The following is an 18,423-nucleotide window of genomic DNA, read 5'->3' as shown; positions in this document are numbered from 1 at the left end:
CTGGGTTTGGGTGCTGGTTGTGCTGGGTTTAGTTGCTGGGTTTGGGTGCTGGTTGTGCTGGGTTTGGGTGCTGGTTGTGCTGGGTTTAGTTGCTGGGTTTGGGTGCTGGTTGTGCTGGGTTTGGGTGCTGGTTGTGCTGGGTTTAGTTGCTGGGTTTGGGTGCTGGTTGTGTTGGGTTTGGGTGCTGGTTGTGCTGGGTTTAGTTGCTGGGTTTGGGTGCTGGTTGTGCTGGGTTTAGTTGCTGGGTTTGGGTGCTGGTTGTGCTGGGTTTGGGTGCTGGTTGTGCTGGGTTTAGTTGCTGGGTTTGGGTGCTGGTTGTGCTGGGTTTGGGTGCTGGTTGTGCTGGGTTTAGTTGCTGGGTTTGGGTGCTGGTTGTGTTGGGTTTGGGTGCTGGTTGTGCTGGGTTTAGTTGCTGGGTTTGGGTGCTGGTTGTGCTGGGTTTGGGTGCTGGTTGTGCTGGGTTTGGGTGCTGGTTGTGCTGGGTTTGGGTGCTGGTTGTGCTGGGTTTAGTTGCTGGTTGTGCTGGGTTTGGGTGCTGGGAGGTTCTTCGATGTGGGCGGAGCGCGTGCGCACTGATGCTCCCAGTTTAAAAAGTTTCAGAAGTTTCGAAAAAGTTTTGATCCGCGGAACGGAGACAGGACCGGGAGTGACCGGGAGTGGGAATAACCAGGACCGGGAGTGACCGGGAGTGGGAATAACCAGGACCGGGAGTGGGAATAACCAGGACCGGGAGTGACCGGGAGTGGGAATAACCAGGACCGGGAGTGACCGGGAGTGGGAATAACCAGGACCGGGAGTGACCGGGAGTGGGAATAACCAGGACCGGGAGTGACCGGGAATAACCAGGACCGGGAATTAATCGAAACTAATCGGGATTAACCCGGAGCGAGTCCGGGAGCAGCTGGTGAGTTGGGACTCGGTTTATTTCAGAAACGCAGAGCCGCTGGAGGGGCTAAACCCCCACCCCCTGGGGACTGTCTGTAAAAGTCGCCCCACCCTTGGAACTTTCTGTAGAATGCTCTCTGCTCACCCCTGGGGATTGTCTGTCGGAGTCTCTGCCCCCACCCCCTGGGGATTGTCTGTCGGAGTCTCTGCCCCCACCCCCTGGGGATTGTCTGTCGGAGTCTCTGCCCCCACCCCTGGGGATTGTCTGTCGGAGTCTCTGCCCCCACCCCTGGGGATTGTCTGTCGGAGTCTCTGCCCCCACCCCTGGGGATTGTCTGTCGGAGTCTCTGCCCCCACCCCCTGGGGATTGTCTGTCGAAGTCTCTGCCCCCACCCCCTGGGGATTGTCTGTCGGAGTCTCTGCCCCCACCCCTGGGGATTGTCTGTCGGAGTCTCTGCCCCCACCCCCTGGGGATTGTCTGTCGGAGTCTCTGCCCCCACCCCCTGGGGATTGTCTGTCGGAGTCTCTGCCCCCACCCCCTGGGGATTGTCTGTCGGAGTCTCTGCCCCCACCCCCTGGGGATTGTCTGTCGGAGTGTCTCTGCCCCTTTCTGCAGGATCTGGGTTTGAGGGTCCCGGCCCTGCTCCCAGGAATCTGCGACCCCCCTGACCCGGATTAACCCTGGGGTGGAGCCGAGGGGGGAGCGGGGTCAGGCCCTCCCTCAGCCCCTGTACCCAGGGTCATGGGGTCAGTCAGTCCCTCCCTCAGCTCCTGTACCCAGGGTCATGGGGTCAGTCAGTCCCTCCCTCAGCCCCTGTACCCGGGGTCATGGGGTCAGTCAGTCCCTCCCTCAGCCCCTGTACCCGGGGTCAGAGGGCGGTCAGGCCCTCCCCCACTTCCTGTACACAGAGTCTGGAACTAAAATATTAAAGGTGCTCAGAATTTGGGGAGTTTCAGGATATTTTTTGTGTGCAGGCAAATATTTGGGAGATTGAGTCTTAAAGGGGCCATGTCATGAGTGTTTACCCAGGTTTGGCACAGTTGACATGCACGGTCTGTGGGCACAGCTCACTGCCCCTGTATGTTATGACCGAGGTGCCTCTTCCTCCTTTAAGCAAATATAAAGTTGGTTTCTTAAATGATGTGCCTGTCCCTTTAATTTTCCTGGGCTGGTCAGTACCTGAAATGTGATGTAAGGCAGTGGGTGTGGACTGTAGAGGGTGCGGCTGAGTTCACTGACTCACATATTGATCATCCCTGAGTACAGGTATCTCCATCTCACTCCTCCCCCTCACACTCTGCCTGGAACAGTCACTGCCTGTATCACATTACACCTCATCTCCAATTTCCATCCCCCCCCACCCCCCCCTCCCCCTTCGATTCCTGTTGGGGTTCAGGTCCCCTCCTCTCCTGAAGGCACTGACTCTCACTGGGGTACAGGTCCCCTCCTCTCCGAAAGGTGCTGACTCTCACTGGGGTACAGGTCCCCTCCTCTCCTGAAGGCACTGACTCTCACTAGGGTACAGGTCCCCCCCTCTCCTGAAGGCACTGACTCTCACTGGGGTACAGGTCCCCCCCTCTCCTGAAGGCACTGACTCTCACTGGGGTACGGGTCCCCTCCTCTCCTGAAGGTGCTGACCCTCACTGGGGTACAGGTCCCCTCCTCTCCTGAAGGTGCTGACCCTCACTGGGGTACAGGTCCCCTTTCTTCCTGGTTGTATGTGGGCTATGGGGGGAGATTGAATGGGTGGGGAGAGTCGGTGATGGGGGAGAGTCGGTGATGGGGGAGAGTCGGTGATGGGGGAGAGTCGGTGATGGGGGAGAGTCGGTGATGGGGGAGAGTCGGTGATGGGGGAGAGTGTAGATGGGCTGTGGGGGGAGATTGAATGGGTGGGGAGAGTCGGTGATGGGGGAGAGTCGGTGATGGGGGAGAGTGTACGTGGGCTGTGGGGGGAGATTGAATGGGTGGGGAGAGTCGGTGATGGGGGAGAGTCGGTGATGGGGGAGAGTGTACGTGGGCTGTGGGGGGAGATTGAATGGGTGGGGAGAGTCGGTGACGGGGGAGAGTGTAGATGGGCTGTGGGGGGAGATTGAATGGGTGGGGAGAGTCGGTGATGGGGGAGAGTCGGTGATGGGGGAGAGTGTACGTGGGCTGTGGGAGGCACTTTCAAATTCCCGTCTGTCTAGCCTTTAACCCTCCAAGTACCACGACGTTCCTGCAGCTACTGCTCTGCTCAATCACACCCCCTTTGATGCCCTTGTCCCCATTAAAACCATTACTCCCTCTCACCCTGCTCTTTCCCCCAGTGTGACCATCATCTCCATTCCCTTAAGTCCAAGGGTTGCAGACTTGAATGTTTATGGCGAACAAATTGTTTATCCATTCATCGCCAGATCTGACGGGGCCGCATAAAGCACTATCAGGTCCTGCTCTCCTCTGCCAAAACTGCTCACTATTCCAGGATCATCACCTCCAACAAGTGCGAGGAGCCCATGGACTACTTTGTTACTGAGATTGAGACCATCCGTTCAGCTGCCTCTGTCACTTCCCTCCCTTCTCCTAGCCCACCCTGAACTCACATCTTTCTCTAGTTTCTCTCCTATCTCCCCTCATGCCCTCTCCGAGCTCATCTTGACCATGAGACCCACCTCCTGCTCCCTTGACCCTATTCTCACCAAACTACTGACCACCCAACTTCCCTTCCTGGCCCCCATGTCAGCTGATGTTGTTACTATTTCCCTCTCCCCAGGTACTGTCCCCCTCCCCTTCAAATCTGCCGTCATCAACCCCCTCCTCAAAAAACCCACCCTTGACCCCTCTGTCCTTGAAAACTGCCGCCCCATCTCCATCCTCCCTTTCCTCTCCAAAGTCCTTGGACGTACTGTCGCCTCCCAAATCCGTGCCCATCTTTCCCCCAACTCCATGTTTGAATCCCTCCAATCAGGTTTCCACCCCTGTCACAGCACTGAAACGGCCCTTATCAAAGCAACAAATGACTTCCCATGTGACTGTGACCGTGGTAAACTCTCCCTCCTCATCCTTCTCGACCAGTCTGCAGCCTTTGACACGGTCGACCACACCAGCCTCCTCCAACGCCTCTTCTCCGTCGCCCAGCTGGGTGGGACTGCCCTCGCCTGGTTCCATTCTTATCCATCCAATCGTAGGCGGAGAATCTCCTGCAATGGCTTCTCTTCCCACTCCCGCACCGTGACCTCTGGAATCCCCCGAGGATCGACCCTTGGCCCCTCCTATTTCTCATCTACAGGCTGCCCCTTGGCGACATCATCGGAAAACATAATGTTCCACATGTACGCTGATGACACCCAGCTCGACCTCACCACCACCTCCCTCGACCCCTCCACTGTCTATGATTTGTCACATTGCTTGTCCGACATCCAATACTGGATGAGCAAAAATTTCCTCCAACTGAATATTGGGAAGACCAAAGCCATTGTCTTCAGTCCCTGCCACAAACTCCGTTCCCTCATCACCGACTCCATCCCTCTCCCGGGCCACTGTCTCAGGCTGAACCAGGCCGTTCACAACCTTGGCGTCCTATTTGACCCTGAGATGAGCTTCTGACCCCATATCCGCTCCATCACCAAGACCACCTACTTCCATCTCTGTAACATCGCCCGTCTCCGCCCCCGCCTCAGCTCATCTGCTGCTGAAACCCTCATCCGTGCCTTTGTTACCTCCAGACTGGACTATTCCAATGCTCTCCTGGCCGGCCTCCCATCTTTCACCCTCCGTAAACTTGAGCTCATCCAAAACTCTGCTGCCCGTATCCTAACTCGCACCGAGTCCCGTTCACCCCTCACCCCCTGTGCTCGCTGACCTACATCGGCTCCCGGTCTGGGAATGTCTCGATTTTAAAATTTTTATTCTTGTGTTCATATCCCTCTCTGGCCTCGCCCCTCCCTATCTCTGCGCTCCTCCAGTTCTGGCCTCTTGCGCGTCCCCGATTTTAATCACTCCACCATTGGCGGCCGTGCCTTCAGCTGCCTCGGACCCAAGCTCTGGAATTCCCTCCCTAAACCTCTCCACCTCTCTCTCCTCTTTTAAGACGCTCCTTAAAACCTCCCTCTTTGACCGAGCTTTTGGTCACCTGTCCTAATATCTCCTTATGTGGCTCAGTGTCAAATTTTATTTGATAATCGCTCCTGTGAAACGCCTTGGGACGTTTTACTACGTTAAAGGTGCAAAATAAATGGGAGTTGTTGTTGTCATGACAGGGGAGAGTGTAGATGGGCTGTGGGGGGAGAGTCGGTGACGGGGGGAGAGTCGGTGACGGGGGGAGAGTCGGTGACGGGGGGAGAGTCGGTGACGGGGGAGTGTCGGTGACGGGGGGAGAGTCGGTGACGGGGGGAGAGTCGGTGACGGGGGAGAGTCGGTGACGGGGGGAGAGTCGGTGACGGGGGAGAGTCGGTGACGGGGGGAGAGTCGGTGACGGGGGGAGAGTCGGTGACGGGGGGAGAGTCGGTGACGGGGGGAGAGTCGGTGACGGGGGAGAGTCGGTGACGGGGGGAGAGTCGGTGACGGGGGGGGGAGAGTCGGTGACGGGGGGGGAGAGTCGGTGACGGGGGGGGAGAGTCGGTGACGGGGGGGGAGAGTCGGTGACGGGGGGAGAGTCGGTGACGGGGGGAGAGTCGGTGACGGGGGAGAGTCGGTGACGGGGGAGAGTGTAGATGGGCTGTGGGGGAAGCTGGTGATGACCTGAGTGGCCTTGTTTGGCTCATTATTTCGTCATATTCTTGTGTTGGTAGCTCAATGACCTTTGACGTCGGCTCCGTGTTTCCTGTTCCAGGTGGTGTAGTTTTTGGTCTGGACTCAGTCATTCAGCTCCTGTTGGATACTCTCCGGAATTCCTGGGAAACGATGCCTTTTACTCTCTGGGAATAATGTGGATTATTTATTTTTATTTGCTGTTGGAATCTGCTCAATTGCATCGAAACAGGACATGGAAAGGTCCCCTGTAACCATGGTAACAGCAACGGATTTGGGCAGAGTGCTTCCAATTTCTCCTAAATCTCCTGGAAAATCTGCAACAACTCAATTCTCTCTCCCCCAGCCTGGTAACCAAGGGCGACCACCTCCCCCACCCCCACCCCTGCCCGGTGCACCTCCCCCACCCCCTCCCCCTCCCCCTCCCGGTGCACCTCCCCCACCCCCTCCCCCTCCCGGTGCACCTCCCCCACCCCCTCCCCCTCCCGGTGCACCTCCCCCACCCCCCTCCCCCTCCCGGTGCACCTCCCCCACCCCCTCCCCCTCCCTTGCCCGGTGCACCTCCCCCACCCCCTCCCCCTCCCGGTGCACCTCCCCCTCCCCCTCCCCCTCCCTTGCCCAGTGCACCTCCCCCTCCCCCTCCCCTGCCCGGTGCACCTACCCCTCCTTTGGGAGGGGTTCAAAGGTCAGGACCTAATCGCCGGTCCAAGCTGAGGAACTTTAACTGGGATGCCCTTCCCCAGCACCTCGTCGTTGGGAAGCAGAACATCTGGACGGTCGATAAATGTCATGACCATTTCGATATCGACACCAAGAGAATGGAGGAGCTGTTTGGGCGAAAGGAGCAGCAGAACCGGCTGAGTGTCCGCAAGAGTTTCCGAGCAAAGTCCCCTCAGAGGGGCGGAGAGGAAGAGGTGAGGGACGTAACCGCCTCGTCACATGGCGGCCGAGGCGGCTCTCAGTGGTTGGTTAATGGTTGTTCGAGGAACAGAAGGAGACGGAGAGAGAGATGGGAGGGTGGGGGAAAGACAGACAGAGAGGGAGGGAGGGAGGGAGGGGTCTGGTGGGTATGGAGAATGGGGAGTGTTGCCATGACTGGAGGCTCCAAGTCGCTGTGGAGTGAGGGAATGGGCAGCCTCGATGTGGAGGGTAAATGGTGCCCAACAGGGAGAGGCAGGTCTCTCCCTCACCAGCCCAGCTGGCAGTGGGCCCAGGGCATGCAGGGGAAGGACAGACTCCCGGCTACACAGCGTCTTACCAAGTCGCTCAGAAAAATCCCAAAGTGTTTTGCGAACAACTAATTGTAACACAGTGACTTGTTATATAGGCCAGAGCAGCAGCCATTGTGCACAAAGTAAGATCCCAGAAACAGTGTTAAAGCGATTTTTGCGAGAAGTCACTGATGTGTCGGAACAGCTGGAGGACGGCACCTCTGGTACTGAGGCCAAACTCGAGCATGGGCCCACGTCACTGGCTCATGTCCCGGCCTGCGACTCTTGCTCTGACCCAGGGAGAGATGACACTCACTCCCCAATCTGACGGAGCCTTGGGGACCTGATCTCATGAGGGAGAACTCTCTCCTCCATTCCTTTAGTTTGAATTGACTCTTTCTTTGCTCTTGTGGGTCACACAGCTCGAGCTGCCCCATCAGCCACCTCCTGGAGACTGGGCCATGAACAGGTGCCTGCAACCAAGCTCCAGACCTCTCGCCGGACAGTGGTCACTTTTTCTGTTTGGGTAGGGCCTAGGTCTGACTCCACATGGTTAGACCATCCCTCGGGGGTGGGATGGGCATTTTCCCGCTGTACAGGCACGTGGAAGGAGATCACGGGTCCCCCCGAGAGAAAGTATTAAGGGGATTAGCATCTTTGAAAGTAGATAACTCACCAGGCCCGGATGAAATGTATCCCAGGCTGTTAAAAGAAGTCAGGGAGGAAATAGCGGAGGCTCTGACCATCATTTTCCAATCCTCCCTGGATACAAGTGTGGTGCCGGAGGATTGGAGGACGGCTAATGTTGTACCGTTGTTTAAAAAGGGAGCAAGGGATAGACCGAGTAATTACAGGCCAGTCAGTCTAACCTCGGTGGTGGGCAAATTATTGGAATCAATTCTGAGGGACAGGATAAACTTAGAAAGGCACGGAGTAATCAAGGACAGTCAGCATGGATTTGTTATGGGAAGGTCGTGTCTGACTAACTTGATTGAATTTTTTGAGGAGGTAACAAAGAGGGTCGATGAGGGTAGTGTATTTGATGTAGTCTACATGGATTTTAGCAAGGCTTTTGACAAGGTCCCACGTGGTAGACTGGTCAAAAAAGTACAAGCCCATGGGATCCAAGGGAAAGTGGTAAGTTGGATCCAAAATTGGCTCAATGGCAGGAAGCAAAGGGTAATGGTTGACCGGCTGTTTCCAGTGGGGTTCCACAAGGCTCAGTACTAGATCCCTTGCTTTTTGTGGTATATATTAATGATTTGGACTTAAATGTAGGGGGCATGATTAAGAAATTTGCGGATGACACAAAGATAGGCCGTGTGGTTGATAGTGAGGAGGAAAGCTGTAGACTGCAGGAAGATATCAATGGACTGGTCAGGTGGGCAGAAAAGTGGCAAATGGAATTCAATCCGGAGAAGTGTGAGGTAATGCATTTGGGGAGGGCAAACAAGGCAAGGGAATACACAATAAATGGGAGGATACTGAGAGGTGTAGAGGAACAAAGGGACCTTGTTGTCCCTGTCCATAGATCCCTGAAGGTAGTCGGACAGGTAGATAAGGTGGTTAAAAAGGCATATGGGATACTTTCCTTTATTAGCCGAGGCATAGAATATAAGAGCCGGGGGGTTATGCTGGAACTGTATAAAACACTGGTTAGGCCACAGCTTGAGTACTGTGTACAGTTCTGGTCACATTACAGGAAGGATGTAATTGCACTCGAGAGGGTGCAGAGGAGATTTACGAGGATGTTGCCAGGACTGGAGAATTTTAGCTATGAGGAAAGATTGGATAGGCTGGGGCTGTTTTCCTTGGAAAGAGGAGGCTGAGGGGAGATTTAATTGAGGTGTATAAAATTATGATGGCTCTAGATAGTGGATAGGAAGGACCTATTTCCCTTAGCGGAGGGGTCAGTGACCAGGGGTCATAGATTTAAAGTGATTGGTAGAAGGATTAGAGGGGAGCTGAGGAGAATGTTTTCCCCCAGAGGGTGGTGAGGGTCTGGAACTCACTGCCTGAGAGGGTGGGAGAGGCAGAAACCCTCAACTCATTTAAAAAGTACCTGGATGTGCACCTGAAGAGCCGAAACCTACAGGGCTACGGACCAAGTGCTGGAAAGTGGGATTAGGCTGGGTGGCTCATTTCCGGCCGGCACGGACACGATGGGCCGAGTGGCCTCCTTCTGTGCTGTAACTTTTTATGATTGTATGATGGAGTGAAGGAGCCTGTGTAATGATTCTGTAATTAGTACTTTCAGAAAACATCACAGCCTGAATGAATCCGTTTCAGAACCTTTTGCACCAATCAAAAATCTCTCTATAATTAAATAAAGCAGCCTCGACTGAAACATTCATTAAAATGTTAACAGTGAACAGGCAAGTCTGAACACGGATCGAGATCCGCTCCTGAGAGCAGCTTGCATTGTGCGAGTGGGTGGAATGTTTGAAATGCTGGTATTTATTGCCCTGAGGACAGAAAGAGTTAAGCAAGTGGGTGTGGGACTGGAGAGGTGTGCAGGCCCACACCAGGTAGTGGTTGCATGAGTGAAACAGTCAGGGATTTAATGACAATCCAGCAGCTTTCATGGCCACAAATGACCAGATTTATTCCATTGTACAATTGGCCTTGGTGGGATTTGAGGCCAGAATTTCTGGGTTGCTCGCTCAGTCCTATCCTGCCCCAGGACGATCCAGATATCAGCGGATTTGCTTTGTGTACGGGAGTCTCAGTGACTCGGGATGGATCCTGCACAGTCAGCTCCTGGTTCCTGATTTCACCACATGTTGTCCTATCGTGGCCTGGCAACTCGCACAGGAAAAGAGCTCAAAACGACAGGTCCAATAGTAACGGCGAAAGGTTCTGATTTAACGGGTTGTCACGGTCACGCTTTGAGCCCGTCACTGAGAAACGGACCTGACTGACGGCTTAACAGGGTCTCCCAGCGTGCAGCAACGGGTCTGCCCAGGGCCACGGGAGGATGTGGGGGAGAAGGGGCAGAAAATGGTCCCCAGCTCCTGTGGTGCTCAGTTCCCTCCTTCCCGGGAGTCTTCAATCGGAGAGGACGTTGCTGTGGAGCGTCCGATTCCCAAGCTCAGGAGACGGGGAATCCTGGTGTGTGATTGGATTGTGGGGACAGCGTGTGATTGGATTGTGGGGACAGCGTGTGATTGGATTGTGGGGACAGCGTGTGATTGGATTGTGGGGACAGCGTGTGATTGGATTGTGGGGACAGCGTGTGATTGGATTGTGGGGACAGCGTGTGATTGGATTGTGGGGACAGCGTGTGATTGGTTTGTGGGGACAGCGTGTGATTGGATTGGATTGTGGGGACAGCGTGTGATTGGATTGTGGGGACAGCGTGTGATTGGATTGTGGGGACAGCGTGTGATTGGTTTGTGGGGACAGCGTGTGATTGGATTGGATTGTGGGGACAGCGTGTGATTGGATTGTGGGGACAGCGTGTGATTGGATTGGATTGTGGGGACAGCGTGTGATTGGATTGTGGGGACAGCGTGTGATTGGATTGGATTGTGGGGACAGCGTGTGATTGGATTGGATTGTGGGGACAGCGTGTGATTGGATTGTGGGGACAGCGTGTGATTGGATTGTGGGGACAGCGTGTGATTGGATTGTGGGGACAGCGTGTGATTGGATTGTGGGGACAGCGTGTGATTGGATTGTGGGGACAGTGTGTGATTGGATTGTGGGGACAGTGTGTGATTGGATTGTGGGGACAGTGTGTGATTGGATTGGATTGTGGGGACAGCGTGTGATTGGATTGTGGGGACAGCGTGTGATTGGATTGTGGGGACAGCGTGTGATTGGATTGTGGGGACAGTGTGTGATTGGATTGTGGGGACAGTGTGTGATTGGATTGTGGGGACAGCGTGTGATTGGATTGGATTGTGGGGACAGCGTGTGATTGGATTGGATTGTGGGGACAGCGTGTGATTGGATTGTGGGGACAGCGTGTGATTGGATTGTGGGGACAGCGTGTGATTGGATTGTGGGGACAGCGTGTGATTGGATTGTGGGGACAGCGTGTGATTGGATTGTGGGGACAGTGTGTGATTGGATTGTGGGGACAGCGTGTGATTGGATTGTGGGGACAGCGTGTGATTGGATTGTGGGGACAGCGTGTGATTGGATTGTGGGGACAGCGTGTGATTGGATTGTGGGGACAGCGTGTGATTGGATTGTGGGGACAGCGTGTGATTGGATTGTGGGGACAGCGTGTGATTGGATTGTGGGGACAGTGTGTGATTGGATTGTGGGGACAGTGTGTGATTGGATTGTGGGGACAGCGTGTGATTGGATTGTGGGGACAGTGTGTGATTGGATTGTGGGGACAGCGTGTGATTGGATTGTGGGGACAGTGTGTGATTGGATTGTGGGGACAGTGTGTGATTGGATTGTGGGGACAGCGTGTGATTGGATTGTGGGGACAGCGTGTGATTGGATTGTGGGGAGAGTGTATTTTGGTTGAAGCCCTGGTCTGTGCTTTTTGCTGATCCCAGAGGCGGGGCGGGCAGTGGGGGAGTGTTGAGATGATGAATCAGTCCCTGGGACGATACGGCAAGTATATCCTTAATTAGGTCAGGAGACCAAAACTGTACACAGTATATCAGGTGTGGTCTCACCAAAGCCCTGTACAATTATAGTAAGACTTGCTTACTCTTGTACTCCAACCCCCCTTGCAATAAGAACATAAGAACATAAGAAATAGGAGCAGGAGTAGGCCAATCGGCCCCTCGAGCCTGCTCCGCCATTCAATAAGATCATGGCTGATCTGGTCCTAACCTCAAATCTAAATTCATGTCCAATTTCCTGCCCGCTCCCCGTAACCCCTAATTCCATTTACTTCTAGGAAACTGTCTATTTCTGTTTTAAATTTATTTAATGATGTAGCTTCCACAGCTTCCTGGGGCATCAAATTCCACAGACCTACCACCCTCTGAGTGAAGAAGTTTCTCCTCATCTCAGTTTTGAAGGAGCAGCCCCTTATTCTAAGATTATGCCCCCTAGTTCTAGTTTCACCCATCCTTGGGAACATCCTTACCGCATCCACCCGATCAAGACCCTTCACAATCTTATATGTTTCAATAAGATCGCCTCTCATTCTTCTGAACTCCAATGAGTAGAGTCCCAATCTACTCAACCTCTCCTCATATGTCCGCCCCCTCATCCCCGGGATTAACCGAGTGAACCTTCTTTGTACTGCCTCGAGAGCAAGTATGTCTTTTCTTAAGTATGGAGACCAAAACTGTATGCAGTATTCCAGGTGCGGTCTCACCAATACCTTATATAACTGCAGCAATACCTCCCTGTTTTTATATTCTATCCCCCAAGCAATAAACGCCAACATTCCGTTGGCCTTCTTGATCACCTGCTGCACCTGCATACTAACCTTTTGATTTTCTTGCACTAGGACCCCCAGATCCCTTTGTACTGCAGTACTTTCCAGTTTCTCGCCATTAAGATAATAACTTGCTCTCCGATTTTTCCTGCCAAAGTGCATAACCTCACATTTTCCAACATTGTATTGCATCTGCCAAATCTCCGCCCACTCACCCAGCCTGTCTATATTCCCTTGTAGGTTTTTTATGTCCTCCTCACTCTCCACTTTCCCTCCCATCTTTGTATCATCTGCAAACTTTGATATGTTGCACTCGGTCCCCTCCTCCAAATCGTTAATATAGATTGTAAAGAGTTGGGGACCCAGCACCGACCCCTGTGGAACACCACTGGCTACTGGTTGCCAGTCCGAGAATGTACCATTTATCCCAACTCTCTGCTTCCTGTTCGATAACCAATCCTCCACCCATGCCAGAATATTACCCTCAATCCAGTGATTCTTTATCTTGAGCAATAATCTTTTATGTGGCACCTTGTCGAATGCCTTCTGGAAGTCTAAATACACTACATCCACTGGTTCCCCTTTATCCACTCTGTACGTTATATCCTCAAAGAACTCAAGCAAATTTGTCAGACATGACTTCCCCTTCGTAAAGCCATGCTGACTTTGTCCTATTAAATTATGTTTATCCAAATGTTCCGCTACTGTCTCCTTAATAATAGACTCCAAAATTTTACCCACCACAGATGTTAGGCTAACTGGTCTATAATTTCCAGCCTTCTGCCTACTACCCTTTTTAAATAACGGTGTTACATTAGCAGTTTTCCAATCTGCCGGGACCTTTGCCGAGTCCAGAGAATTTTGGAAAATTATTACCAAAGCATCCACAATCCCTACTGCCACTTCCCTCAAGACCCTGGGATGTAAGCCATCAGGTCCAGGGGATTTATCCGCCTTGAGTCCCATTAATTTACTGAGTACCAATTCCTTAGTGATTTTAATCGTATTTAGCTCCTCGCCCCCTAGAGCCCCCCGTTTGTCCACTGTTGGGATATTCTTAGTGTCCTCTACCGTAAAGACTGAAACAAAATATTTGTTCAGCATTTTTGCCATCTCCATGTTTCCCACCATTAATTTCCCGGTCTCATCCTCTAAGGGACCTACGTTTGCCTTAGCCACCCTTTTTCTTTTTATTTAACTATAGAAACTCTTGCTATCTGTTTTTATATTTTTTGCTAATTTATTTTCATAATCTATCTTCCCTTTCTTAATCAATCCTATCGTTACTTTTTGCTGTCTTTTGAAGACTTCCCAATCTTCTATCCTCCCACTAAGTTTAGCTCCCTTATATGTCCTTGTTTTTAGTCGGATACTATCCTTAATTTCTTTACTTAGCCACGGATGGCTGTCATTTCTTTTACACCCTTTTTTCCTCAGTGGAATATATATTTTTTGAAAGTTGTAAAATAACTCCTTGAATGAACACCACTGCTCATGTACCGTCTTACCCGTCAAACTATTTTCCCAGTCCACTTTAATCAATTCCGCTCTCATACCATCATAGTCTCCTTTATTCAAGCTCAGTACACTTGTTTGAGAACCAACCTTCTCACCCTCTAATTGGATATGGAATGTAACCATGTTATGGTCACTTATTCCAAGGGGATCCTTAACGAGGACATTATTAATTAATCCTGGCTCATTACACAGGACCAGGTCCAAGGTTGCTTGCCCCCTTGTAGGATCAGTTACATACTGCTCAAGAAATCCATCCCTAATACACTCAATGAACTCTTCCTCAAGGCTGCCCTGCCCAATTTGATTTGTCCAGTTAATATGATAGTTAAAATCCCCCATAATTATAGCTGTTCCCTTATTACATGCCCCGACTATTTCCTGATTAATACTTCTTCCAGCAGAGTTGCAACTATTAGGAGGCCTATATACTACCCCCACGAGTGTTTTTTTCCCCTTCTTATTCCTTATCTCTACCCAAACTGTTTCATTATCCTGATCCTTTGTCCCAATATCTTTTCTCTGTATTACAGTGATTCCTTCCCTTATTAACATAGCCACCCCACCTCCCCTTCCTTCCTGCCTGTCCTTCCTGATTGTTAAATACCCTGGCATATTTAATTCCCAGTCGTTGTCACCCTGCAGCCATGTTTCTGTCATGGCCACAAGATCATACCCATACACAGTTATTTGTGCCGTTAACTCGTCCATTTTGTTACGAATGCTACGTGCATTCAGATAAAGAACTTTCAAATATGTTTTGTGACACTTAGTTCCTGCTTTTTCCTTTTTTAACACTTTACCTTTTTCTCCATACCTTCTGTCCCTTCCTGACACGCTTTCCTCTGTCTCCCTGCTCAGGTTCCCAACCCCCTGCCACAGCTTTGATGCTGGGTTAATCGCCTTGCACCTTCTAGTTTATATTTTATCTCTCGTGCCTAAAGTACACTTTCTTTCCGCTGCTCTACGCTTTTCCCTTTCACTTGTTCTTGAACAACTGTTTGTACTATTTGTATTGTAGATTTCCCCTGGGTCTTCCCCTCTCTTGCTGCTCTCAACTTTATTCCCTTCTGACTCCCCGCTCAGGTTCCCATCCCCCTGCCACTCTAGTTTAAACCTTCCCCAACAGCACTAGCAAACACCCCCACGAGGACATTGGTCCCGGTCCTGCTCGAGTGTAACCCGTCCCGCTTGTACAGGTCCCCACTTAATACAGAGAAAAGATATTGGGACAAAGGATCAGGATAATGAAACAGTTTGGGTAGAGATAAGGAATAATAAAGGCCAACATTCCATTTGCTTTCCTAATTGCCTGCTGTATTTGCATGTTAACTTTCTGTGTTTCTTGTACGAGGACACCCAAGTCTCTCTGAACACCAACATTTGATAGTTTCTCACCATTTGAAAAATATTTTGTTTCTCTTTTCTTCCTACCAAAGTGAATAACCTCACATTCCCCCACATTATACTCCATCTGCCACCTTCTTGCCCACTCACTTAACCTGTCTATATCCCTTTGCAGACTCTTTGTGTCCTCCTCACAGCTTACTTTCCCACCTAGCTTTGTATTGTCAGCAAACTTGGATACATTACACTCGGTCCCTTCATCTAAATCATTAATATAGATTGTAAATAGCTGAGGCCCAAGCACTGATCCTTGCGGCACCCCACTAGTTACAGCCTGACAACCTGAGAATGACCCGTTTATCCCTACTCTCTGTTTTCTGTCCTTTAACCAATCCTCTATCCATGTTAATATATTACCCCCGACCCCATGAGCCCTTACCTTGTGTAACAACCTTTTATGTGGCACCTTATCGAATGCCTTTTACATGTGCAAACATTCTCCATCCACTGGTTCCCCTTTATCTACCCTGCTAGTTACATCCTCAAAAAACTCTAATAAATTTGTCAAACACAATTTGCCTTTCATAAAACCATGTTGACTCTGCCGAATCATGTTATGATTTTCGAAGTGCCCTGTTACCACTTCCTTAATAATTGATTCCAGCATTTTCCCGACGACTGATGTCAGGCTAACTGGCCTGTAGTTCCCTGTTTTTCCCTCTCCCTCCTTTCTTGAATAACAGGGTCACATTTGCTACCTTCCAATCCACTGGGACCGTTCCAGAATCTAGGGAATTTTGGAAGATCACAACCAATGCATCCACTATCTCTGCAGCCTCCTCTTTTCGAACCCTCGGATGTCGATCATCAGGTCCAGGGGATTTATCGGCTTTAAGTCCCATTAATTTTTCTAAAACCTTTTCTTTACTAATCTTAATTACTTTCAGTTCCTCCCTCTCATTAGACCCTTGGTTCCCCACTATTTCTGGTATGTTTTTTGTGTCTTCTCCTGTGAAGACAGGTATCAAATATTTGTTTAACATCTCTGCCATTTCCTGATTCCCCATTATAATTTCTCCTGTCTCAGCCTCTAGGGGACCAGCGTTTACTTTTGCTATTCTCTTCCTTTTTACATACTTGTTGAAGCTCTTACAATCTGTTTTTATATTTCTTGCCAGTTTACTTTCATATTCCATTTTCTCCCTTTTTATCATTGTTTGGTTGTCCTTTGCTAGTTTCTAAAACTCTCCCAATCCTCAGGCTTATTACTCTTCTTGGCAATGTTATGGGCCTCTTCTTTTAATCTAATACTCTCCTTAACTTCTTTAGTTAGCCACGGTTGGATAATTTTTCCTGTGGAGTTTTTATTCCTCAATGGAATGTATATTCGTTGAGAATTATGAATTATTTCTTCAAATGTTTGCCATTGCTTATCTACAGTCATATCTTTTAATCTAATTTCCCAATCTACCTCAGCCAACTCACCCCTCATACCTACGTAATTGGCCTTGTTTAAATTTAAGACCCTAGTTTCGGACGTAATTACATCACTCTCAAACTCGATGTGAAATTCTATCATATTATGATCAGTCTTCCCCAGAGGATCCAAGAATCGTAGAAAGGTTACAGGGCAGAAGGAGGCCGTTTGGCCCATCGAGTCTGCGCCGGCTTTATGCAAGAGCAATCCAGCTAGTCCCACTCCCCCGCCCTATCCCCGTAGCCCTGCAAATTTTTTCCTTTCAAGTACTTATCCAGTTCCCTTTTGAAGGCCATGATTGAATCTGCCTCCACCACCCCCTCGGGCAGTGCATTCCAGATCATAACCACTCGCTGTGTAAAAAAGTTTTTCCTCATGTCACCTTTGTTTCTTTTGCCGATCATCTTAAATCTGTGTCCCCTGGTTCTTGACCCTTCCGCCAATGGGAACAGTTTCTCTCTATCTACTCTGACTTCCATACTTTTGTACTCTATGCCTCTATTTATAAAGCCCAGAATCCCGTATGCTTTTTTAACCGCTTTCTCAACCTGCCCTGCCACCTTCAACGATTTGTGCACATATACCCCCAGATCTCTCTGTTCCTGTATCCCTTTTAGAATTGTGCCCTCCAGTTTATATTGCCTCTCCTCGTTCTTCCTACCAAAATGTATCACTTCGCATTTTTCTGCGTTAAATTTCGTTTGCCACGTGTCCGCCCATTCCACCAGCCTGTCTATATCCTCTTGAAGTCTATCACTATCCTCCTCACTGTTCACTACACTTCCAAGTTTTGTGTCATCTGCAAATTTTGAAATTGTGCCCTGCACACCCAAGTCTAAGTCATTAATATATATCAAGAAAAGCAGTGGTCCCAGCACTGACCCCTGGGGAACACCACTGTACCCCTCCCTCCAGTCCGAAAAACAACCGTTCACCACTACTCTCTGTTTCCTGTCCCTCAGCCAATTCTGTATCCATGCTGCCACTGCCCCTTTTATTCCATGGGCCGCAATCTTGATGATAAGCCTACCATGTGGCATTTATCAAACACCTTTTGAAAGTCCATATACACCACATCAACTGCATTGCCCTCATCGACCCTCTCTGTTACCTCATCAAAAAACTCTATCAAGTTAGTTGAACACAATTTGCCTTTAACAAATCTGTGCTGGCTTTTCCTAATCAATCCACACTTGTCCAAGTGACTGTTAATTCTGTCCCAGATTATCGTTTCTAAAAGTTTCCCCATCACTGAGGTTTATTATAAGATTACTGATTAACCCTGTCTCATTACATAATACAAGATCGAAAATAGCCTGTACCCTGGTTGGTTCCATGACGTATTGTTCTAGGAAACTGTCTCGAATACATCCCATGAACTCGTCCTCCAAACTACTTTTGCCAATTTCCTTTGCCCACTCTATATGAAGATTATAGACCCCCACGATTATTGCATTACCCCTGTTACATGTTCCTCTAATTTCCTGATTTATACCCTGTCCGACACTATAACTACTGTTAGGGGGCCTGTAAACTACTCCCACCTGTGTTTTCTGCCCCTTATTATTTCTCAGCTCCCCAGACTGATTCCACATCCTGATTTTCTGAGCAAGATTTCTCACCACTGCATTTTATCTCATCTTTATTATCAGGACTATCACCTCCCCCTCCATTTTATCTCATCTTTATTATCAGGACTATCACCTCCCCCTCCATTTTATCTCATCTTTATTATCAGGACTATCACCTCCCCCTCCATTTTATCTCATCTTTATTATCAGGACTATCACCTCCCCCTCCATTTTATCTCATCTTTATTATCAGGACTATCACCTCCCCCTCCATTTTATCTCATCTTTATTATCAGGACTATCACCTCCCCCTCCATTTTATCTCATCTTTATTA

The 18,423-nt window shown here is 50.1% G+C and overlaps 1 protein-coding gene across 1 annotated transcript in view; it reads left to right on the top strand.

The window, feature by feature from the left end:
- The first annotated feature begins 6,250 nt into the window (after positions 1-6,250).
- LOC137318157 (FH2 domain-containing protein 1-like) overlaps positions 6,251-18,423 on the top strand; it is a 49,840-nt gene continuing 37,667 nt past the window's right edge. Inside the window, exon 1 of the mRNA XM_067981118.1 lies at positions 6,251-6,525. Coding sequence (XP_067837219.1) covers positions 6,430-6,525 — 96 coding nt within the window. The 5' untranslated portion in view covers positions 6,251-6,429. The remainder of the gene's footprint in view (positions 6,526-18,423) is intronic.

This window comes from Heptranchias perlo, unplaced genomic scaffold, assembly GCF_035084215.1.
Source record: "Heptranchias perlo isolate sHepPer1 unplaced genomic scaffold, sHepPer1.hap1 HAP1_SCAFFOLD_659, whole genome shotgun sequence".
In the NCBI taxonomy this organism is placed as follows: Eukaryota; Metazoa; Chordata; class Chondrichthyes; order Hexanchiformes; family Hexanchidae; genus Heptranchias; species Heptranchias perlo.
Note: the sequence above shows the minus strand (reverse complement) of the source record. Positions and strands in the feature narration are given on the sequence as shown.